At 40.2% G+C, this 27,302-nt stretch overlaps 1 protein-coding gene across 1 annotated transcript; it reads right to left on the bottom strand.

Moving 5' to 3' along the window:
* Nucleotides 1-739: 739 nt before the first annotated feature.
* On the bottom strand, nt 740-26,571 carry LOC143287627 (vigilin-like). The gene is made up of 23 exons (XM_076595747.1): nt 26,517-26,571; nt 26,355-26,431; nt 23,880-24,117; nt 22,949-23,173; nt 22,171-22,377; nt 21,620-21,835; nt 20,930-21,136; nt 19,911-20,018; nt 19,231-19,414; nt 18,676-18,815; nt 18,125-18,343; nt 17,484-17,570; nt 16,538-16,669; nt 15,703-15,921; nt 14,989-15,075; nt 14,426-14,560; nt 13,712-13,930; nt 12,374-12,515; nt 8,753-8,895; nt 6,616-6,855; nt 5,803-6,024; nt 4,912-5,127; nt 740-3,958 (listed from the first exon to the last, which is right to left on the bottom strand). The coding sequence occupies exons 3-23, from the start codon at nt 24,066-24,068 to the stop codon at nt 3,728-3,730; spliced, it is 3,768 nt and encodes a 1,255-aa protein (XP_076451862.1). The 5' UTR covers nt 24,069-24,117; nt 26,355-26,431; nt 26,517-26,571; the 3' UTR covers nt 740-3,727.
* Nucleotides 26,572-27,302: the final 731 nt, after the last annotated feature.

The following is a 27,302-nucleotide window of genomic DNA, read 5'->3' as shown; positions in this document are numbered from 1 at the left end:
CAACCCTTGAGAAAACATCACTGCTGCAGTAGTTAAATTTAATGACTTACTTCTGATCAACCCTTCACTGCCAATTAGGTGTAGCAGCAAAATGATAACAGGCCTCACTTGAGTGGGGTTCAAACCCAGAAGCAAAGAATCGAGAATTAGATTGAGAATGTTTGTCTGAAACCTTGGATTCTGTATAAAACTGTGAAGTGTCCCACTTGGCAATTCTTCAGTCAGCTTGATTTCTGACTTCAGTCTAAGGAATCTCAAGCACGATTATGTGATTTTTTGGCCCTTGGCCAGTTCAGAGCTGAATGTGTATTGGGTTCAGATAGGAAGAATGAGACAATACGCTCGAGTATTGTTGCTCAAATTTCTGACCAGTGCAATGGCCGTCTTCATTTGCAAATCCTTCAAGTTCAGTGTCCATGTCGGATTTAGTATGTGACACATCAGAAGCATGCCGAGATAGAACTCCACAATGATCAGATATTAACCGTTCAAATTAGTTTCACTTCCTCATACTTTTGTGGTTTGTTGTCTTGCACACATATTTGTCATGTTCATGTGTTCCCCCAATACCTGAATAACAAAAATGTTGTGTGTTTCCTCCTCATGACCAAGTGGGCTGGACTGAAGATCAGATATGCATGTGCATTCGTATGCTGAGCTAGCTTGCTTGTTTGTTTTTTTAGCTTTTGTGGTACCATGAAATTAGCACATCCACAATTCACAAACAATACCATGCAAATAAGATGTGAACAATAGTTTATTCTCATCTCTGGCCATCATCTATATATTACTGTGTTGAACCACACTGGCCTGTCATACTCCTTTCGCTCATCATTTTTGTCATCAAAAAATACACACACTGAAGTGACAAGTAGCTCGAGCACACTGATTCTGTTGCCATTCACAGAAAGACTCAAGGACACGGAGGAGGGGGGAAAAAGACCCTGTGAATAATTTTTTTTTTTTTTTTGATGGATGTTTTTTTCCCCTCTGTTAAGATTGTTTATGAAAACCATCTTCACACTTTCACACCACAAAACCCTTGATAAGGAATAAAATGAAATGGGCACTATGGAAGGCTAGGGGGACAGGGGTGTGAATGCCAAAGGGAAAGAGAAGTGACCTTGACCTGTCACCACGGATAACCCTTCACCATTGCAAGACTTGCACCATGATCCATAATCATACTGACTAAAGAAACTCAATTCATTCTCAACAGTACCTAATTCCTCACTGCATTTAAACCATACAATGTCACTAATGTTACCAGGAAGATTGAAAAAGGTTAGAAGCATGCATGATTGTTGTTTATTTCACTGTCTGTGAAGAATGGAGTAAGGGAGGTGGTGGAATAAGGCTAGCAGAGAGCGAGCATGTCTAAAGGAGGTTCAGATACTGGCAAAATTAACCCTGAAGAATAATGTGGACAATTTGTATGCAGTTTCACCAACCTGTGTTTAAAAATAAAATAAAATAAAATAAGTAGCAAAATACTCGCGTCTCTAAATTAGTAAATACACATGAAGTATCACATGTCTTGGTCAACATACAATTTAGCAAATGTATACTTTATACATGTTAATGTACATATGCTTACCAGGTTATTTTTTTTCTTTTCTTTTTCCCCTTGGAAGAAATGCCAATTATCAAGACAATAAGTCAACCTGTACAGACCAATCACAAAGACCTTCACACGGGGGCAAAAACGTTTCCTTCAAGCTCTAGAAACTGTGGGTGGGGGAATTCTTAACTGCAAGGTGGGTGAACGCATCCACACCCAAGGAGAGAGAGAGAGAGAGAGAAGCAACAAAATGGGAACTAGAGACATTACCAAATAAATCATGAAGCACCCATTTCCTTTCCAACATGTTATGTCATTGCATAATGATTTTCTTCAGAAAAAAAAAAATCAACATATTGCCACAAATACAAGTCGGTCTATGTACAGAATTATTTCTCTATGGTTCTTTTAAAGTCAAGGTTTTGCCATGACTAGGAGGATCTTTGAAACTAATTTGATTTCACATACAACCACAGATTAAATGGAAGAATATAATCCAAGGGTTTGGGGCACAAGTGGGGCCAGGGAAGAAATGGATCTTCATGGCACAGCAGCCATTAAATTTTGACAGTTCTTTCACTGGTCTCCAGAAAGTACAAATAAAAGGAAAAAACAACTAAAGCATAAATGCAGGAATGTAGAAAAAAGAAAAACTAGAAAAAGTGACCACTACAGACTAAAGTAAAAGGAGAACTATGTTACAATTTCATGAAAATAATGTGACGAAACAAAATGATTTCTCTAATGAGTCCAAACAACTATATCATAATGATTTTCTTTAAATCCCATTCCCAGAAAAAACACAAATCTATGGGGGAAAAATCCCATAAAAGTTAAAAACAAAGAATCATGCAATAACTGCGTATTGGCAATTTTGAACTACCTTTAAAACAAGTGAATACACAAGCAATTGAACTGCACAAATTTACATTCTCACCCACATACCTGATTAAAAGTAAAATCTGACAAAGGACTGAATATTGTACCTCTGCACTTTCACTGGACAAATGTCTTTGCTCACAACACCAAATTATCTGGAAGGCACAGGCATTCAAACAAATGACACACAACTGTAACACTGAAGTTGAGGAATTCTCGAGGCAAGAGAAAAAGAAAGGAGGAGGAAGAGAAAAGGTGGGTGGGAAGAGAAAGGGGGTGAGGGTGATTTGGGGTCAGGGGAAAGGGGGCAAAGCCACAGAGGAGCCAAGAGGAAATGAAGTTGTGGTGTAGAAATGAGCAAGGAGTAAGGGAGAATATTAAATGCTGTAAATCCCAAATCACCAACTACCACTCAAGCAGAGTACAACACTTAACTGGAAAATAGGGTGTAGGGTGGGTGAGACAAAAGGATGAAGGCACCTAATTTTCTACATGCCCCGGTATTCAGTTTTCATCTGAACAGTCCCTACGTTTTGCAAGGGGCAAAAACTGATGAAAACCATCCCTAAGATTTTGGGGGGCCAAAATGATATGAAACAGCACTAATGCACCTGCCTATCCAAAACAATAAATCTTGTATTGGGAAGTAACGTTATCAGGAATGGTTAATTCATGATTAGCTTTTGAAAACAATACCGACAACAAAATCATGCACAACTGATTTCAAACCACCATGCACAATGTGAACATTCACCATGTTAACCATATTGACCAAAAGTCTTGTTTCAAATTCTTGCTCAAGTATTCCCTTGATATAGTACAACAGAAGCATGTATGTTCATGAGACATTTTTTTCTTCTTTTTTTCTTTTTTTAGGGGTTTGGGGGAGGATAACCAAGAGGGTGTAGGAGAGCAAGAAAGGGATAAAGACCACTTTAAACCCTGGTGGAGATGAAACTTTCCTGCCATGTTAGAGAAAAAAACAAGAAAAAGGAGCAAGGAGGAGTAAAGAGACAACATGCTGATCAACATGCCAAAGAACTTGTTTTAAAACTCAATGACAACTCCAAACGTTCACAAAAAAACACACAAAAAAACGAACCCTGAACAGTGACATAATAATAGTGGAAGAAGTAATAAGGGTTCAAAAAGAACGAGTCATTCTTTCATAGATATATACGCTACTCCAGACCGTCAGCCTCGCCTCGGAACAAGCCGTGTACCCAAACCAGTTTCCCTCCCATTCTAGGAGTTGTCAGTGCTTGCGCACCACCATGCTGGGAGTTGCTAGTGCTTGCGCACCGGGCCCCAAGAATGGCCCGACTTTGGCTTCACCACGCTGCCAAAGGACGGGAACTCCTCAGTGCTGGCCGTGTCTGGGGCAGCCACGTGCCAGGGGGCGTTGCGCACCACGAAGCCTGGGTTGTCAGCGGAGCGACGATGGCCCCCATCATCGTTGGCCTTGCTGGGGGGGCGCTGCAGCTCCTCCAGGTACTCCTGGTCCACCACGTCCTGAAGCTGGAAAAGGACACAGAGGGCAGCTTGTGAGGAGACCAGTCATGAAATATGGTTCAGTGCAAGCAATGTATTGTATTATTCTTTTGTCATGACAGGTTTCTCTTGTGTGAAATTCAGGCTGCTCTTCCCAAGGAGAGCATGTCGCCACAATGAAAGTGCCACCCTTCTTTGTTTTTTTTCTGCCTGCATGTGTATTTGTTTTCCTGTCAAAGATCATTTTACTTAATTTCTCCAGGAACAACTCTTTTGTTGCCATGGGTTCTTTCATGTATGCAAAGAGCATGCTGCACTCAGGACCCGGATTAATCATCTCATCCAAATGACTTGAGTCTAGACCACCACTCAAGGTCTAGTGGTAGGGGAGAAAATACTGAGAAATTCGGGACTGGAACCTGTACGCTCAGATTCTTTCACTTCCTAGGCGAACCTGTTGTCACTGGGCCACTCCTCCACTATGTGGGGACAATGCCATGAACAGCATGAATGATGGGCAGGACTCCCACCCTTCATCCCTCACCTTACAAAGAATGAGAGGCAGCAGAGATCCCCTATAGTTGGGGTATGAACAAACCATACACCAGTGATATTACAGCAACTAGCCAAAGGAAACTATGCTGGTGAAAGGCAATGTCAAATTATGGGAAACTGATTCAACTTTAAGGCATAGGCTGCGTTTTTCTCTTGCACCGAAAAGGTGAAGAATATTTCAAAAACCACAGATTTTGATTTTAGCTGTGAACTGGACCAAGAGAGAAGGAGCAAAAAGTGACAAAGCAGTGGACATACTTATTACTCAAATACGGACATAGGCAAACACGACAAAACATCGTTACTTACACAGTCCATCCAACCACACAGGGCCATATCATGGCTGACAAATAAAAAATCCCTCCATCATCAACACAACAAAAATAACCCACCCACCCCTTTCCCTCACAATCAGCATCACTTACATATTCCTCAGCCAGGTTCAGCAGGTGGTCCTTGCAGTCGTACACGGCGTCCTCAGGGCCGGTGATCGTAACCAGGTCTGGGTCCCCTGAGTCGCGCGGGAAGCGGATGTCCACATTGAAGTCGTCCATGATGCGGCGCACAGCCCGCCCCTTGCTGCCGATGATGCGGGGATGGACACGGTGGTCAATCATCACGTCCTCCGTCACCATGTCCTCCTGCCAGGACAGACACCACCACATTGGGGCCGTCTCGGGTCATGTTTGTGCTCTGTGTGCATTTTAAAGTGAGTGTGGCATGTGCGTGAAGACATCATTTGCCCGCCTTGTTTCACTTTCTCAAGGAGGCGTCACTAAGTTTGGAAAAATCCGTAAATATCCTACACCACAACTGCCAAGCAGATGCCTGACCATCTGCATAACCCAATGCTTTTAGTCAGGCCTCAAGTGCATCCAAATATATTTTAAGTACCTCTCAGAGTCAGTGACATAAATGAACTGAATAACTTTTTTTCACAACAGATTTATCTGTGTGAAATTCAGACTGCTCTAACCAAGGACAGTGCGTTGCCAAAGTGTAGCACTCCTTTTATCTTTCTTGTTATTCATGTCTGTAAGTGTACTTGTTTTATTATCAAAACTGATTTTTCTATAGAATCATGCCAGGAACAACCCTTCTCTTCATGAGGATTCTTGTGCATGCTACACATGTGACATCAGTTTAACGTCTCATCGAATGACTAGCACCAAGGAGTCTAAACCACAGTCCATGTACAAACATCGGTTCATCTTCTCATCTGAATGACTAGCACCAAAGAGTCTAAACCACAGTCCATGTACAAACCTTTGAACCCATGGACTGACTGAACCTTGCTCGTTTACCAGTTCCCTTACCAAATTCTTGACAATGCTGAGGATATCATCGCGGGCCCTCTGAGCGTTCTGCTCATAGCCGGTGATGGTGATCAGGCTCTGGTTCTCCTCATTGCGGTCAGGGAACTGCACGTTGACGTCATGGTCAGCGCGGATCTTGCTGATGACTGCTCCTTTGCGGCCAATGATCTTGGGGTGATGGCGAGGGTCCACCTCCACCTGTAGCTGGAAGCCCTTGAGGAGCTGGACACATACAGGCACACACACACACACACACAGTTTAGAAACTTGTTAGCTTTCACCCCCCCCCCAACATTTTTACATATAAATGTGTTTTTGTCTTTACCACTGTCACTAAAATCAAATATTTGTAAGCTTTCATTAATCTCCATAATTCTTAAAGTCTGTTTTTGTCTTTACAACTATCACTAAAATCAAATAGTGTTCACTTTCACTGTTATCCATGACATTTTTAGGTAAAAGCATGTTCTTGTCTTGACAACTGCCACAAAAATCTAATCAAATCATTCTGCTTACACCCCAGTCAACCACAATGGGCAAGTGACCCAATACGTGTTTTGACACAAACTTGCATTCTAAAAGTGTTACTTATGATTTTGACAAATACATACAAACTAGTGCTCATGATTAGACATAAATGTACAAACTAAAAATGTTATTCACCATTTAGACACAAACATACAAACTATTTACTCTATCACCCGTTGACCAGCGGATGAAATACCCACCCCACGTTCTTGTTTGCAAAAGACAAGACAAAAAAAAAAAAGAAAGAAAAAAGAATAATAATAATTAAAAAAAAAAGACACCCACCCTGTCCTCCTTTTCAGCATCCAGCTGGGCCACACGTTCTTCCAGCGCTTTGCGGGCCCGCTCCGCGTTCTCCGGGGGGCCGCTAACGCGCACCAGGTCGCTGTTCTCGGAGGGGGGCGGGATGGAGATGTTGACGTCAAAGTCCTGCATCATGCGACGCACATCACGCCCCTTCTGGCCGATGATGAAGCGGTGATAGTCGAAGGGCACGGGCACCTCGATTGTGATGGGCACCAGTTCCTGAGGGTTTGCACAAAATGCTTGGGTGGTAACTCCAACACAAAACTTAGCAGCAAGAATACTTAAAATTGATCTGAAATTCAGGGTTCCATAATGCTTGGGTGTTAACTCCAACACAATACTTAAAAACTGATCTGAAATTCAGGGTTGCACAATGCTTGGGTTTGTTAGTCCAGATGAAAACTAAGCAGCAAGAATACTTAAAATTGATCTGAAATTCTTGATGCCAAGGTGCTAACCTGCTTTCAATTTATAATGTGTACTTATACTATTTACAAATACACCACAATACATGTGCTTCAACAGGGCACACAAAACAGCATAGATCTCATTTGTCAGAATGCAATGCGGTCCTATCTCACATATACTACACAGTGAAAGAGATGTATCCATCACAGAAATTGTGGTCAAGAGCACAGAGCTAAAATGAAAGGTACAGAGGAACAAACAATGATATCCATAACAAACTGTATTCAAGCACAGGGGTAAATAAAAAAGAACAAATGAAGAGCCTCTATGACAAAAAAAAAGAATCTAATTTCACATGTAACTGCTAAGTTGTTTAACAAATTTCATGAATAAAAAAAGAAAACAAAAACAAAAAACAAAAAAAGACTTAAGGATGTGTATAATATTTACCATTTAACTACTTATCTTCTTAACCCTTTCGCTGACAGGAAAATAAAATTTAAGTGAAATCTATTTGCCAGGGTTTTTTCACAAAAAACGGGTATAAATTTTCCAAAAATTATGTGCTCTTTGTTATTGGAGAAAGACCCATAAAAGTATTTATTTTCTGAAAGGTAAATGAATAAAGAATACAAAACACATGCTGTTTTCCCATTTTATATATTTTTAGTGACATGCTGTTGTTTTGAAATCAGTGTTTTGTTTTTTGTCACATTTTCAACTTGTTCATTACAAACATTAGTCAGGTAATTTGCACAAAAACATAATATTTTCTGGACAAATGGATATCTGCAAACACAAAATCATACTAGAACAACCACAATATATATATATATTTTTAAGAGATAGATGCACAATACATTGTGACTTCTCCAAGTGATAAGATGGATGTGAGGCCACGCCCCCTCAGTCTCTACCCCCATCCTCCTCACCCCTCTCACACAGTCACTTGATTCAGTTCTCATCAGACCGCGTTGGCTGCGTGCTAAGAATATCGCTCTGCTGCTAATTCGGTCATCTGTCGTCTGCTAACATCTGTACAGCCGGCATCACTCAATGACAGTCGCATCTTGGCCACTCTCTTGATTACTCCCTTTATTTTCTATCAGATCGTCCTATAAATGTTCATCTCTATCTTCTCCTTCGAATTTATGCTTCAATTCTTTCTGAGCATCAGCTAAAGAAAGAAATCATGGTTGATTTAGTTCGTCACGATCGCATGTCTTGAGCACGGCGTCAGTCCGACATTTTGTTGAGCGAGCGAGGAGAGAAGTCAGGCAAACACTTGGACAGTGACCCAACCAAAACGTTCAAATAAAGGACTGCTTCATGACGTAGATGGGGTTTCTAGCTATGAATAGAATCTAGAGAGATTCCCCAGGCTAAAGCTACCACTATTTTTGCCAAGGAAGTGAATGCAAACCAGGGAAAAGTCAGAATATTTCGATGACGAGTTATCTCGTCATGCAGGCAGCGAAGCATACATGCTTGCCATGACGAGTTATCTCGTCATGCAGGCAGCCTAGGGGTTAAGCACTGTTTGAATATCATTAAGGAAAAAGGAGAAGCCCCCCCCCAAACCACCAACAATGTGTGTGACTATAACCATAAGACTACCAATCTTCTGGAGCACTGTTTGATCCACACTTCCGTCAGATGTTGTGTCAATGAAACGTTCAATCCACAAGGGGCCAGTCATGTAACTCACCAGCAGGGCTTTCTTCGCAGCTTCACAGTTCTCAGGTTTGCCAGTGATAACGATGATGTCAGTCTTGCGTGTTCCTTTGTCGGCGCCATCCTCGGAGCTGACATCCCCATTAGCAACATGCTCCTCTTCATCCTCTGCACGGCCTGAAGACAACAGCACAAAAACACTTGATTCTAAAAGTTTTATTTTTTTTCACAAAGACGTAGGTCATACCTACCCAAGGTTATCAAGACCAACAGAAACACCAAGAAGTGACCAGCTGACTACAAACACCATCTCAGGGTGGCAAAACATTTTTTTTTTTTAATCATATAATATGAGAGTTATTGGTACACAAATCACCCTGAATTCAATAAAATAAAAAAAATGTTCCAAAACTCAGATCAAATAAACACCTGTAATAAATACGAAAAACCCAAAGCAAGCATTACAAACGTATCATTGTTAATTCAAAAATTATATATTCTTACTGCCACAATCATTAAGTAACTGTGTTGGAAATCAGCCTCAGTTAAAAAAAAAAAAAAAATTCTTGGCAATAGAAGATTCAAGAAAACCCACAAGAAATAGGAAACAGTTTTGGAGAACAACTCTGTAATGATGCACAATTCAACTGTCAGACCACCATGTCAGGAAAAGTACAGAATGATGAGGCGACAACAAGCAGACATGAGGCACATCAGAATAGAACAGAACAACGTACACCGATGAATGTACAAAACACTCCAGATGTGCAAAATGCAAACCTGAACCTTTACACACATGACCTCTTGACACTTCACAGAGGAAGCAACAGTCAAATGGGAACACAAATCACAAAGTTAAAAAGTCCACACAGTAGAGTACACCAAAATAAGCAACAAATGGCACATTTCTCCATGAAGACAAAGTGGATGCAAAGTGATACCAAACTAGAATCTGAGGAAAAAAAATTGATGGAAAACTGAAATGCAACTTTACAAGAGTTTAAAAAAAGGGGGGGGGGGGGGCTTGGGGGGAAGCATTTTTCTAAAAGAGACCTTAGTAAGCTGGAAACCAATTGCCAGCAGGCATTTTACCCCTATGTATTTCAATGATTCAAACTGTCATGTGACCAGAAAGCAGACAGCAAGCAGGAGTGTCGGGCAAAAATGCTGTACAGACACACGAACCAAAATGTGGTGACATTTCCTTTTTGCTCAGGAAACTCCCAAGCAGAAATCATAGCCTTTGAAAACCCAACTATACAGAAGTCTGTCTGTGTCTTTGCCAACCTAAAAGGAGGAGAGATCTCTTTAAAATTTAAGTTATGACCAAGCTATTTCATAACCTCTTCCACCCCTGTCTAAACTGTTTTGTTCAGAGAACACAATCAATGAAGTTAAAATAATGCTGAAAAAAAGTGGCATCAGGGGATGTATTTTCTCTTGTTTCACAAATCCTATGTCTGAAATGCACAACGTAATATCTGGCCTGATTAGAAAATGTACAGCACACTTTTTAAAACAACAACAAAAAACTAGTGCATATGTGTTAACTGCACACATTCGATTTGCTGTGGAATGAACACCCAGTCAGCTACAAACAGAATTCCACAAAAGTGGAATGACACAATCAAGTGTTTGCAAGCAACAGATACAAAATTTATCCAACCAGAGGCCTAAGCCAAACCAGTGACTGGTTTTAACATTACAATGAAAATTTGAGAAAAAACAGGTACACGTCATGTCAAAAAATAAGCAAAGCTGTTACCAAGTGGCCTTCAAAAATTAGATTTCAGACACAGAAAAGACACTTAAGTATGATAGGAGTCATATCTTGGATCATACTGTTACACATTTTAATTACATTCTGGGTATTAAAAAAAACAAAAACAAAAAACAAACAAACCAGGATATTTATAAAAAGCTAATCAAACAAAAAACAAAACAAAAAACATAGGAACCTATCTTGGTATAATCAGAGAAAGTTTACTTCTATTTCATAAAAGTTTGCTTATTATTATCTGAAAATCATTAATGTTATAAAGGTTCAACACAAGCTGGAAAGAAACACACGTAACAGTCACTCAGAAGTAACCCATGCTACATTTTCACAGAAGCTGTACAGTTTACAAATATGCACAACTGGGAAGTTTCCCATTTTGCAGAAATATTTTGTCGACACTGCTTTCTGCAAAGAAACAAAACAGACACGCGCAGAGTGGTCTAACAGTGAAGTATTCTACAACAGTTCCAATAATTTCATATCTATACAAATAAATCTGCCAGGAAATTAAAATACAAGGCAGAAAGGAGAAGAGGTAAAAAAAAAAAAAATAAAAAAAAAAAACCCAAAAACAAAAAAAACCCAACCCCAAATAACTATTTTTATGAAATACAAATATGGCTAGGGCATTTCTGGGGGTTGGGGTGGGGGGGGGGTTCACAACCCCCTTGGTCATTTTCCCTCATGGGCTTTTTATGTACAACTGTATTATTGTAAAGTATGAGCATGCATAGTCGTTCATTCCAAGCCAAGAACCACAATCTGAATCCAAGGACATGGCTGTAAGGTCTGTGGAACCATTCCACACATGAACTGGACAGAATATTTTACAGATGATGTCATGTACCCCAAGTGGGTCATGCCAGTCTCCATGCATTCCAATCACAGGAGATCTGAGATATGAAGGCAACTGACATTCGTCAAACAGGCTTCCTCATTTCCACTTGAAGAATACAGAATCCCAAGTCATGCCAGTGGAAAGAAGATGGGGCCACAGAGAGAAACAGTAAAAGCATTACCACCACTGACTTGTTCAAGCATGACACGAATCGTTACCCATTCGCATTTCCGTGGGAACCATGCACATTCGGCACTCATGGTATATTCCTGTGGCGTTGTGCAGAGTATAAAACTGGTTAACATGTGACTGTTCTCTCCAAATTTCTATTCTGCACGTGCAACATTAAAATATACCCATCGACACACTTCAGTTGTATTCATTACACAACCACCAACATCTAACAATGACACTTAAGTTCACATGTGACAACTCTGCTTGTCTTTCGCTTTTTCAACAAGGAAATGGTTCATAAACAGGGCAAAAGTGGGATGGAGAGGCATGGTGACATAATACAAATTTTAAAACGGTTTTAAGGTGAAACATAATTCTTTTGTTGTTTTTCAAGTGAAATAAATATGTCGTCATTAAATCAAGACCCAGACCATATGCAGGAAAACTGTTACAACTGATCACGATCTGTATAAAAATGAATCTAAGGGTAATGAAGAACCCCTTTATTTTTCATAAAAACTAACTATCAAGTTAGACGGACAACATTCTTCAAAGTAATCTGACTTCATCTTTTGTTCCAATGCATTTCAAACCCGACCCTACTTTCAGAACTTCACCACCAACTCACTTCCCAAAGAACTAAAAAATTTGGTAACGTCGGACACAAAAGCACAGAAAAAAACAACAAAACCCACCACTTATGTCCATTAGCCATGAACCTACCCACCCTACCCCTACTTCTGAACTTGTACGAAATCATAACCTCATGGAGCACATGAATTTGGCAACATCTGACACAAGAACACAGAAGAAAAAAACAAACAAAAAAACACAAAAAACAAACAAAAAAACCCAACACTCACGTCCATTAGGCATGGGCCTGTCAGGGAACTTAATGCCCACTTCATGCACCCGGACAATTTCACGGACGTGTGACCCCTGAGCTCCCATGACGGTGCGGTGGTACTGCTGGGGGATGATGCACTCCACCGTCACCTGGGCCTCCTGACAGGGACAGACACACAGACCAACATGGCTGTCAGGAAAGGCACAACACCTCTGGACCAATGACATGCCTCCATCACAATTAAAGAGTTAAAAAGTCCTACAGCCTTTCACAGCTATTGGGGCAGTGAATTCACTGTGTTTAGGGTTTGGCACAGGAGGGTGGGGCCCAATCCTCTACCTTTCACCGTTTGAACCTCCCCTACCCTTAAGTCAGGTACCCTGTTTGCACCTGTGTAGTGAGGAAAGTCTGAGTACAATGACCTTCCCAAGGCCAAAATGGGGGGATTGAACCCTGATCAGTGGTAAACAATGGATCACAAGTCAAATGCCTTACCAATTCTGCCAAGGCGCCTCCTACAGACACCCAATATTTAAGAAAAATTATCTAATATTAACACCTTTTTTTAACTGGAAAACTAACAAGACTAAGCCCTACATCACCTGAAACAGTACATAACCTGAAACAGATACCTACAGTATTTCCAGCAGCTGACTACAAGTGACATGCATATATGACACTCATGCAGTCAAAAGAACCCCACATTGTCTGAAAACTTCTACCACATGACTGGCATGAGAAACAGCTGACATGTGTTTCAGTATCTACTGTTGTTTTTTTCTTTCTTTTAACAGATTTTTTTTATAACATAACTGAAACCATAGATGTCAATGTGTAATACCTGAAAAGAATACACAAGACTTTAGCCTAAACCATCTTTTCCACACAATCAATTTTTGATGATAGCTTGACAGCTACAATCTCTCACCCCACCCCCCTATCTCTCTACCCAACATGGCAGCAAACTGACTCTGTTCCTCCAACAAAGACAAATTGCTAACAACCGACTAAGTCAGCAATCAAACAAGCTAAGTGGCCACAACTTACCCAGCCATAAACAATGTCAACAATTTTTCCAAACCACCTTGTCTGATCAATCAGTTTTGATGATAGCTTCCTTTACAGCAACAGTCTCTCACACCCCACCCCCTCTCTCCACCTCCCTATTTATAGATCAATCCTACACTGCAGCAAACTGGCTGTTACTCCAACCAAGCCAAGTGGCCTAACACGATGAAGTCAGCAATCAACAAGCCAAGTGGCTGACAACTGACCAAGTCAGCAATCAACAAGCCAAGCAGCCGACAACTGACCAAGTCAACAATCGAATAAAGCCAAGCGGCAACAAACTTACCAAGTCAGCCACAATGTCGGCAATCTTCTTCTTGGCCCCCTCCACACAGTCCTTGGCCCCCTTGATCACCACCCGCTCACTCTTCACCCCACTGCGGGGGAAGCTGACCGTCACCCCGCCGTACTCCTCGGCGATGTTGCGCAGCACCTCCCCACGCCGCGCCACGAAGTAACGGTGGTACTTCATGTCCACCGTCATCTCTGACTCAACTATGTTGTCCTGCAAACACACACAACACAATGCAACGCTGTTTGTACTGATGCTTCATGTCCACCGTCATCTCTGACTCAACTATGTTGTCCTGCAAACACACACAACACAATGCAAACGTTTGCACTTGAGTGTACTTGCTTGATCATTTCTACTCCCTTTGATTTTTCTCGATGCTGGCAAATATCATTCACAAACAAACAAAATCAAACACGCTCAAAGATGTAGGTTCAATGTGACTCTAGTTATTTTCCTGTTCTACAACTTTCTAATTACCTCTAATGCCGTGATAACTTCAACTATTGAACTATATGACATGCACAGCACAAAAACCACTAATCCCCTTGGGGTCACCATCACCTTTGAGAAGAAGAAGAAATAAAAAAGATCTAGCAACCTCAATGGAGGTTACAACTTCACAAGATCACAAAACTAGTAAGAGAAGGCAACAGGTGCGGGGGGGGGGGGGAGAGGATAAAAGCACAAAATAACCAAGGCACTGACCAGTTCCCGGATGGAGTTCTCCAGCTCCTGTTTGGCCTTCTTCACCTCCTCCTCCTTGCCCATCAGAGTGATACTCTCCTGATCGGGGTCCCCACTGCCGGGGAAGATGATGCGAGCCCCTGTGCTCTCCCGCACCTTTCAACACCACACACACACAAACACTTAATTCTCTGTCGCACTTAAGTTGTTGAAAGTGTATGTTTCTCAACCAAAGTATACAACTTACAGAAAAAAAATATGCTCTAGCAGTGATGTAACTATCTCTATAATGATAATACACAGAAATATATTTCTTTTGCTTTTGATTAAAAAAATACGACTAACCAAACTAGACCAACAGTTTTCATAAAAGATGGCCAAACTGTATTTGTGAAAAAAATAAATAGGTTTGAAAATTAAGATGTACAATTAGAAATCAAATCGAAGTTTTACCATGGAACATGCATCAAAACTACACACTGAAAAGTAACACATAACCTCATAAGCAAAGATTCTTAAATTTTTTTTTTTTTTTTTAAATCAATGGATCAAAAATAAACCACCATGAAACAATGCAAACCTACCTTCTTGATGTTGGCACCCCCACGTCCAATGAGGAACTTGTGATACTGGGGCTTGGCTTTAATCTCAGCAGTGAAACTGGATTCTTTCTGCAGTCACACAACAACAAATAGCATTAACAGTTCAGGTTCTGCACAATTTTATGAAACACCAACATAAAAAATATTTTTCACAAATAAAAAACAACAACAAAACAACTCAGCACTGTAAATCAAAACAAAAGAGGCATGTCCCTATACCACATGTCTTTTTCTCATTACTTCACTAACGCCGAGAAATCCTGATGGACAGGCATAGCCATGTTCTCATGCATCTGTACCCTCCAAAAGGGTACGCTAGTACTGTTAGCATTGTTAATGTTTTTTTGTTACAACCAATCTTTGTAAGCTTCTGTTTTTTGTGCTCAATGTTTACTACTGCATTGTACTTAATGAATAAAATGTTTGAACCAATGGCACACTGGTTATTCATCAGGAGTGGGCTGCATGAGCGAACTTAGCACCGGTAAGTTTGCTTATTGTTAAGAATGTTCCTAACTCCACTCTAAATTCCATATACTCTGCTCAGCAAACATCATCTCATGCAACCCTGCCCTGGACACAAGACACACTCTTCTTGTAAGTATGATTAAAAACAGGTTAATTCTTATTCATTTGTCATCATTCATTATTATTCACTTCTTACAGTCAATATGATACAACTGCTGCTGTGCTTACCTTCTCATTAACCAGATCCAGCAGTTGTTTCCGAGCGTTCTCGACGTCGTCCTTGGGTCCCCGAATGACAACCTTGTCACTGTTGTTGCCCTCCTGTGGGAATCTGATGATGACTCCCCCACAGTCTTCCATGATGGCACGAATCAGTCTGCCCTTCGCTCCAATGATGGAATTGTGCAGACGATGAGGAATCTCCAAAGTCACTTCTTTCACATTTGCCTGGAACCAGAACTTCTCAGTCATGATTGTCATTAGTGAATGATCAGATTTTTTTTTCTTCAATGTGTGAGAGTATGTGTATATAAATGTGTGTCCCTGCTCAGTAAATGTGCCAACATATGCCAAGTTCTTGCTGCATATGTGATTATCTTCTCGTGTATGTGGACAAATATGTATGAAGGAGTATTTTGCTCAATTCCTGCAAATGGATGTCAGTGAATGTGTGATTTTGCTCTGAAAACCTTTCAGATTCATTCCACATTGCATCCTCATCAATTAAACAGCACTATCTGCAATCACATTCAAAGACAAAATTATTCTCGTCCTCTACATTGTAATTCTACCTGGAATACCATGACAACCTGTACTCACCACCAGTACTTCTAAATACAATAATACTCCAAGAAAAACTATTTTCAATCATGTGTCTACCTGCAATAATACACCAAGATAAACTATGTGGTGCAAACTTACCAGTTTATGGGCTGTTACACACACGCTTTCCTTCTGGTGAACAATACCTCTATGTGCAATAATCAAGTCAAAATTATCAGTTCAACAGCACTTCTAACTACAATAATATAACAAGATTAACAATTTCCGATTATACACTCACCAGTTCCTTCTGGATAACTTCAATCCTCTTTTTGGCAATTTCCACATCCTCCTTTTTCCCAGTGATGGTGATGTATTCAGAGTCAGTGTGTTCCCCTGGAAGATCGATGCGAGTGCTGGTCTCTTCACGAATCTGAAATAAAGGACCCAAGCAAATGAAAGGAGAATTTGCGAGTAACTGTCAGCTATATTTTTCTCTCTCTGAAAATACATCAAGAAAACACGGCAAATATTTAAACAGTGCCTATCTTCCACCAAAAGACCAATCTCTAAGCACTTCACAAACACTGAGTCAATTGCACAACAGGCTCCCTACCTGGGTAGAGTCGACCAAGAGCTGCCTTTGGGCACTCATTGTTTCTTGTATCATTCAGTCACATTTTGGTAATGCACACACTTACACTCACAGACATGTAACCTTTTACGTGTATGACCACAGCCACACTCTGTTTTGGGGGGTGTGCATGCTGGGTATTTTCTTGTTTCCATAACCATCCGACACTGATATACAAAACATGATCTTAAGCGTGCTTATTTGTTGTTCTCCATGCTTCCATGCTTATTATAAACATGACAGGGGTTCAGGCACTAGCAGGTCTGCACTTATGACCTGGGAGACTGGAAAAATCTCCACCCTAAACCCACCAGGTGCACCAAAACAAAGATCGAACTCAGAAAACTTGAACGAGAAATCAGAACTCTACCCATTCACATACACAACAAATGCAATAAACATTATGCTCACAACAAGCGATAGTTAACTGTATGAAACCATATGCCAATACTTGGTAGTTTTGTTTTTTGCTTGCTTCAGTGTTGTCTTTACAACACCTCCATCAATTGCCAAATGCAATGACTTCACTCTCACATAGTTGCTTTCTCTAAACAGAAATGCAGAGACATGCAACAGAAACCCTATCTACATATATAAATATACATCTCTTTACCTTCCTGATGTTGGCCCCTCCTTTTCCAATGATGTTCTTGTGGAAGTCCTTGAAGATCTTCACTTTGTCTTGGTAGTTGCTTTCCAGCTGAAAATGAAATGATACTCAAGTCTTGGGCAAATACAAGTGGCAAAAAATAACAGCAGATTTATATTCAAGAAACTAATGGACAGGCAACATAACATGCAACATTGAATTATGTGAAATGAGTCAATGAAAATCAAGTTCAGTTCCAGCCAATAACGGGGAAAAAAACCCCACAAACTGGACACACATCTAAAAACAATTAGTGAGCAGATGTGACAAATATCCGCAGATATAAATCATCCAGTTCAAAATAAAACAGTTTAGATGTTACAACCTCCCCTTCAAAAAAAGCAACCCCCCCAAACTAGATTTCTAGGGCTGCTATTCAAGTCCATTTAATCTATTCAGTTATGCGCATCAACCCAACCCGGCAATAGCATCATTACAGTGCTGCCAGACTTCCCTTTCTGAATACAGCAATGGGAGAACACAGCTTCAAACCTCACCGGAATTCTGTTACAACCTACTTTTACCATAAGTCACTTCCACCAAGAACTAGCAAACTGAAGCAACACAACTCTGCCTTATCTGCAGTTCATATACATCCCACTCACCATATCCTTGTGGAGGACCTGGAGATGTTTGAAGCACCGGTCCACATCTTGCTTGGGGCCTCTCAGGGTCACTATGTCACTCTTCTTGCCCTGGTCCGGGAATGTGATTTGCACCTGGTTGAACTTTTCACGGATCTCGCGGATGTTCTCTCCGCGAGTCCCAATGATGGTTCCATGGAATCGTTGCTCAATAATGATATCGCGAGTCTTCTCATTTTCCTAGAAAGAGAAAGAGGTATATAAAAGTCATTCATGAGGCTTGTGTGATAAGATTTAAATAGCAAATATCTATAAACATGCATCTTTCTCACAACATAAAACTGTGTGCGTCTTTCTCACAACATAAAACTGTCTTTTAAAGCTTCAATTCTAATCTGATGTTTACTTCTCACATTTATCTTTTACCACATCAAGATTCCAGAGAACTCTCATTTTTCAAAGTTCATCAACATGCAACAAAACCACATGAATAACGGTTATAAATAAAAATCAAATCAAATCAAATCAAACATGAGCAGAAAGGAGATTTCCAACTAGAGTGACCAACATACCATCCGTTGTGACATCTCCAACAGCTCTTCTTTGGCTTTTTGCACCCCAGCAGGATCACCCTCGATACGGATCAGGTTGCTGTTGTCTCCATCCGATGGGATTCGCACAGACACCCCCGTCTCGTTCTTGATGCGAGTGACTGCAAAAGACATCCCTCCATGAAATTCGGCCAATTATTACATTAATGTTAGGGAATGTCAAGTAAGACTGTTTCAAAAGATCTCCCTCCATAAAATTTTTGCAATAATGTTGACAAGATGGTCAAAGGTTAAACTTATAAATTCTTGGAAATTAACACTAGATAGGTATCTATATGTCTATTTATAACAGGAAGCAAACTAAAACAGTATATTTCTGATCACAAATAAGAAAAAAGAGGTAACACATTCTTCTAAACACACCTGTCTAATAGAATGAATCAATACATAAACATCAGATTCTGAACAATATTTCTCAGCCTGCTGTGTAATGTTTTCTATTTTGTATAACACAAACCCACACACACTAAAAAAAACAACAAAAAAAACAATTAAGAGTATAAAACTAGCACTCACTGTTCACGCCGTTCTTGCCGATGATGTGTTTGTGGAATTTGGGGTCCACTTCAATTTCAGCGTAGTCCATGCGGGTCTTGAGGTCGGTGATGATATCCTGCAGTGCCTTGATGGCCTCCTGCACTTCCTCGGGTGATCCCTCCACAGTGATCTTGTCCTGGCCCTCAGTGAACTCGATGTGAACCTGCACAGCAAGCATTGTGTTCATTATAAAAACAAAAATACCTGATCAGTAAAAAGAGGCATATGATTTAAATAAAAACCAAGAAATGACGTCCCATAGTTCCATTCACTTCAGTCTTGCTGTAATTAATTGTAGAAATCACGACAAAAGCTTTAAACCTGGACTGGAAGATTACACTGTACTGGTATTTTTCTACTGGGAAAATGCAGCACAAAAATATCGTACTATTAATAAATGCTTCATTTACAATAATCTTTTTTTTATTTTTTTATTTTTTTTATTGTCAATCTCTTAAAACTTTCAACCCGTGGATAATTACTCTGAAGCAATCAAATTGTTCTGGCTGGCTGCTCTGCGTATCTGACAATTCCTTCTGTCTGAATGAAGTTGGTGAAATTTCCATGACATCCATACAATAGCAGACACTTGCTTACTACCCATCCCCTGTTGTTTTGCAAAAGATTTAAATTTTCAAACAAAGTTGATCTAAAGTTACCTTGGGGAATTCCTCTGTGATCCTGCGAATGTTAGCTCCTTTCTTGCCAATAATGAAGCGATGAAGCCAGGATGGTGCAGAAACCTCAGATGTTTGAACACTGTTAGCCTGTGGAAACAATATCAAAAATAAAGTATGCAAAAAAGAAGTTATGCCTTAAAAATTAAGTTAACATTCTCATGGCAGGGACGAGACCCCCGTCTGTGTCTGCATCAGCAGGTCATGGTAATATGCAATGAAATAAGCACTTCAACAAATTTCCCGACTCAGTTGGAACTGTCATCTTAAGTTGAAGACTTATCTAGGAGAAGCAAATTGATTTTTCTCAGACCCGATTTTCTGGAGGTAACACAGTTCCCTGACAAAACTAATCTGCCTTGTTATCCCATAACACAAAATTTTTAGCAACAAAACCCATACATTCTGCTAGAGCATGCTAACCCAATGTCTGATGAAATAAAGCGTCACTGTCTCTCACATGAGAACTTCGCTGAAAACGCCCAACTCAGTCGGCTTCAACTGCATAACAGACTTGAAATCTTGGATGAGCTTCAACAAACTACAGCTATGTGATGAAAAGACTGAACCATTCAATAAACTACAGATACATGATGAAAGAATTGAGCGTTGTCACTGAGATAAGCTGATCTACAAATGTTAGAAATGTGTAACTGATCGACAGACTGCAGTCATGACACCAAGGCTCTGCACTGATTGGGAGTCAGGAATAACAGTGTTGTTCACCAGAAGAGAATGATGGAGAGAATGGTGGCTCTGAATTTCTGGGGGCAGGCAAGTTTATCATCACATCTGAACGACCAGATGCTCAGTTCGATTTTCCAGTCAAACTTTGGAGAAAGGGTGAAAGTGGGCTTCGTACACACACCCTCAGGACACTGTATAGGCAGACAAGCGTCTTAACCATTCTGCCAACTTTCTCCGTCATGTGAATCTGTGCTGATGACACTTTGAAGTTGTGACAGGTACACAAATTCTTCTCTTCCCACCTCACAACTCACCTTGGAGTAGACCATAGTGAGTGCCGGGCCCAGTTTGTCCTGTTCTCCACGCAGAGTAATGGTTTCCGAGGGGGAGTCCAGAGGAGGGACATCCACAGCCACCTCTGTGTTCTGCAGGATGTCCTGGATGCCATTGCCACGTGGCCCTATTACGTAGCGGTGCTGGGACTTTTTCACTTCCACAGACACCGTCTGACACTTGCGTTTCTATGTATCAAAACAAGCAATAGGTCTAGTTTCCATCATGTACCTCAAAAGGAAATTTTCAAATAAATCAGAACGTCCCGTGCTTTTCTTCTTCTTCATTTCATTAACATACATTTGCTACTGCAGAAACAGGTATAGTTTCCTTTGTGAACATCAAATTTACTACTCTGGACTCAATAAATGACTCAAATTTTTTTATGCACAGAGTTAACTTGCTACTGCTGTGTTGCATGAAAATTGATCTTGCATTCTGCCTTGGCCAAGCTTGCTAAAGAACCATTCAAGATATGGCTTATCATCAACTAAAGTCAAGAAACATCCTGTCAGAAATCATAACTATCAAACACCACAGAAGATGTATCTTGTAGTCAGACCTTTTAAATTGTTACAAGTTTTGTTTCTTTGTTGTTGTTTTTTTAAACAAATATAAGGCTATACAAGACATCTGAATAAAAACAATCTCTGAAACAAATCGAACCATACCTTTTCTTCATAAATTCTCATGATAACCTGCTTGCACTTGGCCACACCGTCCTTTTCTCCTGAAACCACAATCTCGTCTTTGTCCACACTAGCTGGGGGCACATTGATGCGGGCACCAGTCTCCTCGATCAGCTGTTTTATGTTCGAATTGAATGGGCCACAGACAAACGGGTGGAATGCCTTCTGGACTGGCAGTCTCTCAAAGGCAAGTTTTGCCTGAAAAAAGAAAGGCAAAAACAAGTTTTAAATATCAACTATTGACTGGGAAAAAAAAAAATTCCTCACACTCAATTCTCTCTCATAAAACTCAGTATGCACATGAATTTGCATTTCCAGAACTGCATGACACTCTACAATGAAAGCCTTTCAAAAATAGTCTAATGAAGGATTTGTAAGGAAAGTCAATTTCTCTCTCATGAGCACTGCAACTACACTACGTGCTCTGATAGGGATTTCAGTCTTTAGTGTTGTTGTTTTTTTTTGTTTCTTTTCTGTTCTTTAATATATAAAAGGAACTTTTTTTCTTTCTTTCTTTTCTTTTTTTTTTTTACCTGCTCTTCAGAGATAAGCTCAATTTCATGGCGAGCCTTTTCAATGCCTTCTTTGGTTCCAGTGATTTTGATGGAGTCAGAGCTCTCGTCCGAGCGGGGAACAGTGATCTTGGTTGCTGTTGCCAGTTCAAGCTCCTGCAGTTTCTTTCCACTTTTGCCCAGAATGAAACGGTGGTGTTCACGGGGGATCTTCACATTGTCAGTAGCCTGCAGACAAATAATGCATGTACACTGAAATGATTTCATACTTTCCATCACAGCAATGAGGCTGTCATGAAACATGGTTAACAACAATAATAAGACTGATCAGTCCATTCTAACATTCTGCTTATAGAAATTGTTTCTTGACAACTTTTAATCTTTGTATATTAACCAACAAACTCAGACAATAAAAGCTACAAAGGAAAGGTCACGGTTTAGTATGTGTAATTAAAATGTCATTTACTGTCTGTCAGTGTCATCCTGAAAATCTTATATTGCTTCATTAACACAACAACAGCTGGTTATCAACAATCTCAGGTTGCTTCCAAATTAACTCTGTAACAGCCAACACCGACAACACCCCAGAATACTTTATTATCGCAAAAAGAGAAATTCATATGTGAAGTGTATGCACAAAAACAATGCAGAGAATCAGTATGAATACACTGAGGACAAGAACTGCTTTATTTTTAAGCTGATGAGAACCTCACATACAATGACCAATCATACACATGCAATAATCATCACAATTACACACCTGTAATGATCATCAACATCAAACTACCCAGCCCCTTACCTGAGTCTGCAGCTTGCTGACTACTTCACGCCTGGCCTTCATCACGTTGTCCGAGCGTCCATTGATCACCACTGTCATGCTCTGGTCTCTGGCCAAGCTGATCTCGATGGCCACACCATGCCGGGTCATGATATCTTTGCAGATCTTGGCCTGGTCGCTCTCATCACCAAACTTGTGTTCATTCACTTCCTTGAAACGTCTCTCCACCATCGGAACAGTGAAAACCTGTCAACATTTAGACTGCTTTGATGGCAGAGCAGATACCTGTTCTTCCCCTACTCGTTTTCATCTATCTGTGTGCCAAAGTTATAAATACTTGAAGATGTGGAGTCAATACTGATTTAATCAGTGAAATGCTTGTTTCCTCTTGAAAACATTTTATTGATATGAACTGTGGCATTTAGACAGCCAACTGGCTAAAATGGGTGAATCAACGGAACCTAAATTCTGAAGACTGTCAAAATAAGCAATGTATTTCGCCACACGAACAGAAGTTCACACAGGATGGAAGTGTTGAAGAAATGCGTCTCTTTTCAGGAAAGAGGATCATGACTGTGTCAAAGTCTATGTAAAAAGACAGATATACTGCCAGAAAATAATATATACAGTCAAGTTCTATAAACCACTCTCTGCTGTCTTCTAACACTTTTACATTATCTGACTATTCCCAACAAAACATACCCACTTCCCTAAAACTTTTCCACAAACCCGACCTTACCATTCCCATCAAAACATACCTGCTCCTCTAACACTTTCCCACAACCTGGTCTTGTCATTCCCAATAAATACATACCTGCTTCTCTGACAATTTTCCACGATCTGGCCTTTCCATCCCCCCACCCCCCCTTCCCCCACAGACACTCACCCCCCAAAAATTCTTGCTTCTTAACATTTTTCACAACCCGAAATCACCATTCCCAACAAAACATACCTGAGTGCATTTGGAAGTGCGAGTCTGGAACTTGGGCTGCCAGGGTCCGGAGCTGGCCAGAGCAGGGTTGAGGGCACGGGGCTCGGTGGGAAGGGCGGGGAATGCAGAGTCATAGGTCGGCATCTGTTCTGGGTCAAAAGCTTGCTCGTCTACACTGGGCACCATTTCTTCCTCCATGTTGGATGCCATGGTCACAAATCAGATGTCCGTAGACTTTGCCTTAGTCGTACAGTACAGGCTGCAAAGGCAGGAACCGAAAAACACTTTAATAAAAATCAAATAAATACACTGACACTCAGAGCCAAAGCCCAATCTATGCTGTATCATCATAAATATGTGAATGAAACATGCCATTTTCTCTGACCAATGTCAAACTCCTGAATACTACCTGGCATCTCAGGCATGAGGGTGATTTGAAATATCTGGAACCTGAGGTCTAGCCTAAGGCGAACTCTCTCATTAAGAGAGTAGAAAAGTTATTCTTCTATCTAAAACCACGTTTTGGCTTGTGGCTGTTCTAATGGTGTAGACATCTCACAACAAACATGCTGAATAATGTGCGAGGCAGGACTTCTTTATCAGTAACCGAGTAAACCTGACAACTTCAAAATTGCAGAATAGACAATTCACAACTACGGAACGCCACATTTGCCCTTTCATACACTTGCCAACTGTCTGGCTTTCTGAATCTTCCCTATTTTTAACCTCTTTTGCCGTGTTTTGGCCTGTGCACAGTGAAAGGAATTAACTATGATGAATCAATCTGAGATTCTATCCTTGATATTCTCTGATGAGGAAATTTACATCTTGATGACGATGCAGACCAATGATTAACAGAACCAGAAGAAAGTGATGCACTGTAAAAAAAATGACAAGTCAGAAAGCAAATAAGTGACATCCAAATGTGAGACACTGTCAACTGTAGGCACAGGTACAATCATCAAATCCATAATATAAACACCTCAGGTCATCATCAATCCAGTGCATGAACAATGATAAGGCACTGACCACTTTACATAAAAAATGACTGGACATTTGATCTCTTCTTGATCAAATCAATGACTGGACATATGACCTCAATCGAATCAACATACATTTGAGCATTTCTAAAGCTTCATCTTTATTCAACTGTTTTATGGTTTAAATGTTGCTCCATTATCATGTCACAACCTCAAATGTGCAAGACAAGTCTTTAGCACTTACACACAAAAGGTCTCGCAAATGGAAGACGTTCACTAAACTGCATGGCAACTACCTACTAGGTTTGACAGCAGTTTATTTCGAGCACTTTTTCACATATGTTTATGGTCATAGCTAACAGATTGTTTCACTACTTCAGTATGTGGCAAATGTCTAAAACAGTTCTCAGATGCACACAGTGCTTTTTTATTTTATTGTATTGTCATAATCATGACAATGGTGTTTCAAATAGTCATTCACTCATTGTAAATATATGACAAAGACTGAAAGAAGCAACTTAAGCAAGATGTGGTGATGATAACAACTGTGTGCTGCTGAGACGAAATTGCCCTATAGAAAGAAAAAACAACCCAAGCATATGATTGATTCCCATTTATCACTGATGATGATCCATTCTGCTCAAAGGTAAGACTTCTGTCAACAAATATCTTTCTTGTAATATTCATTAATTCATAAATGTTTACATCCCTGAAATACAGCTGTGAATCAATGTAATAAAGACATTACACTAAGGAGAAAACACCCTTGGACTGTTCAGATACATATGCTAGTTTTGTAATTAAACTGAACTTTAATAACAATGCCTTTCTGATATATTGTAAAATTGGGAATACATACTATCATTACATGTAACATTACAATATGTTAAAATACCACAGCATAAAGAATTAATTTTCGATGCTGACAATACTATCTGAATACAATGATGTTAATTTAACACTGAGAAATGAGAGCCCCTTCCCCACATCATTTTGCTTTCCCCCCGACTTCACACAGGTCTGTTTTGATACCGGTTTTGACTGAGTGTGAATGTTCAGATTCTTTCCGGAATTGGTGTTGGCTTTTTGGCTCCAGACTAAATGTTTAAAGCATCGATTAAACACTAACACAGTTCAACAAAAATCAAAGCAAAATAATAAGTATACATGGAAAGTCATGTCTGATCCTTTCAAAGTTCGACTCAGTATGCCATCCAGCCACGTTACAACCGACAGAACCGAGACAAGGCCCGTCATTCAAGTCGAACATTCTTGGGAAGGCGTGACGCACAGATTCGTGATTCAACACATATTTTACCTAAAGAACTAACTAAAAACCAGGGCATCTCAAACTTATTTGTGTTCACATTTAAGACTATGGTGTTCGTTTTAAAATTTTAACATTTGCACTCGGCAGACAGACTGCTTTGTATGGGCGTGGATTAAACAAAAATTCTGTCCACGTTGTCAAATCTTATGAAGGGTTGACTTACGAATCCTAAGTCACCATACTTACTCGTACTGCGTCCGAAGAAGTCCGTCCTAGGAGTTATAAAGTCGTATCCTCAAGTCCAGTGTGGTTGATTCAAGCGTCTGGAAAAATACGAATAACATTAAACACGGAAACTGACAAATTTCTGAAGTTTGGGAGAAAACAGACTGCACATGTACTACTTACCAACCATCCCGAGAAAGAAGGGCAATCTTCGTGGCTTTGGAAGGCTGGGTCGGTATTATTACGCAGACGTAGAGAACAGCAGACTCTGATTGGCTTAAAGTTGAGGAGTTGGCCATTTTTTCCATACCTGCACCAATCAACATCCACGTTCTTTCCGAGAAGTACAGAAAATAGGACCATTAATTATTGAAAGAAATACAGCTCACTGCACCTAAATGCACTAAATACAGGCAAACAAATTGTATCAATATAAATTTGTCATCAACTTAACGAGCAATACAGTTGCAGCGAAAGGTCATTATAACAATATTTCTCAATGCAAATAACACTGGTTCAAAGGTCACCTGACGTCACACATGTTTAGAATAGTCGTGTTCGGATTGCAACTTATTATTATTTTCTAGATTATTATTTCCCTTGTTTAAATCATTGAAAGAAACTATGTTTGTCAGCCCCACATGTCCACACAGGAAATAACAGTGACATATTAGAATTACGCAACCGACACTCAGTGGCAAAACAAAGTTCGAAGTGCACGTGAGAGGTCTCTTGCTTGCCACGTTGGACGATTCCCACATAGTGTGTGTGTATGTGTGTGTGTGTGTGGAGGGGGGAGGGGGTGTTAAGGGGGGCGACAGGGATGTGTGTGTAGTAGTAGTAGTAGTAGTAGTAGTAAGGTAATGAACATGAATGGAGCTGGCCGAAATAAAGAAACAAATAATCATACCGACTCATTAACAGTTCTGGCGTGAACGAGTGTTGAATCCTCAGAGCGTGACTCAAAAT

This window comes from Babylonia areolata, chromosome 11, assembly GCF_041734735.1.
Source record: "Babylonia areolata isolate BAREFJ2019XMU chromosome 11, ASM4173473v1, whole genome shotgun sequence".
NCBI classification, from domain to species: domain Eukaryota; kingdom Metazoa; phylum Mollusca; class Gastropoda; order Neogastropoda; family Buccinidae; genus Babylonia; species Babylonia areolata.
The sequence above is the reverse complement of the archived record's forward strand: the minus strand, read 5'-3'. Positions and strand labels throughout refer to the sequence as shown.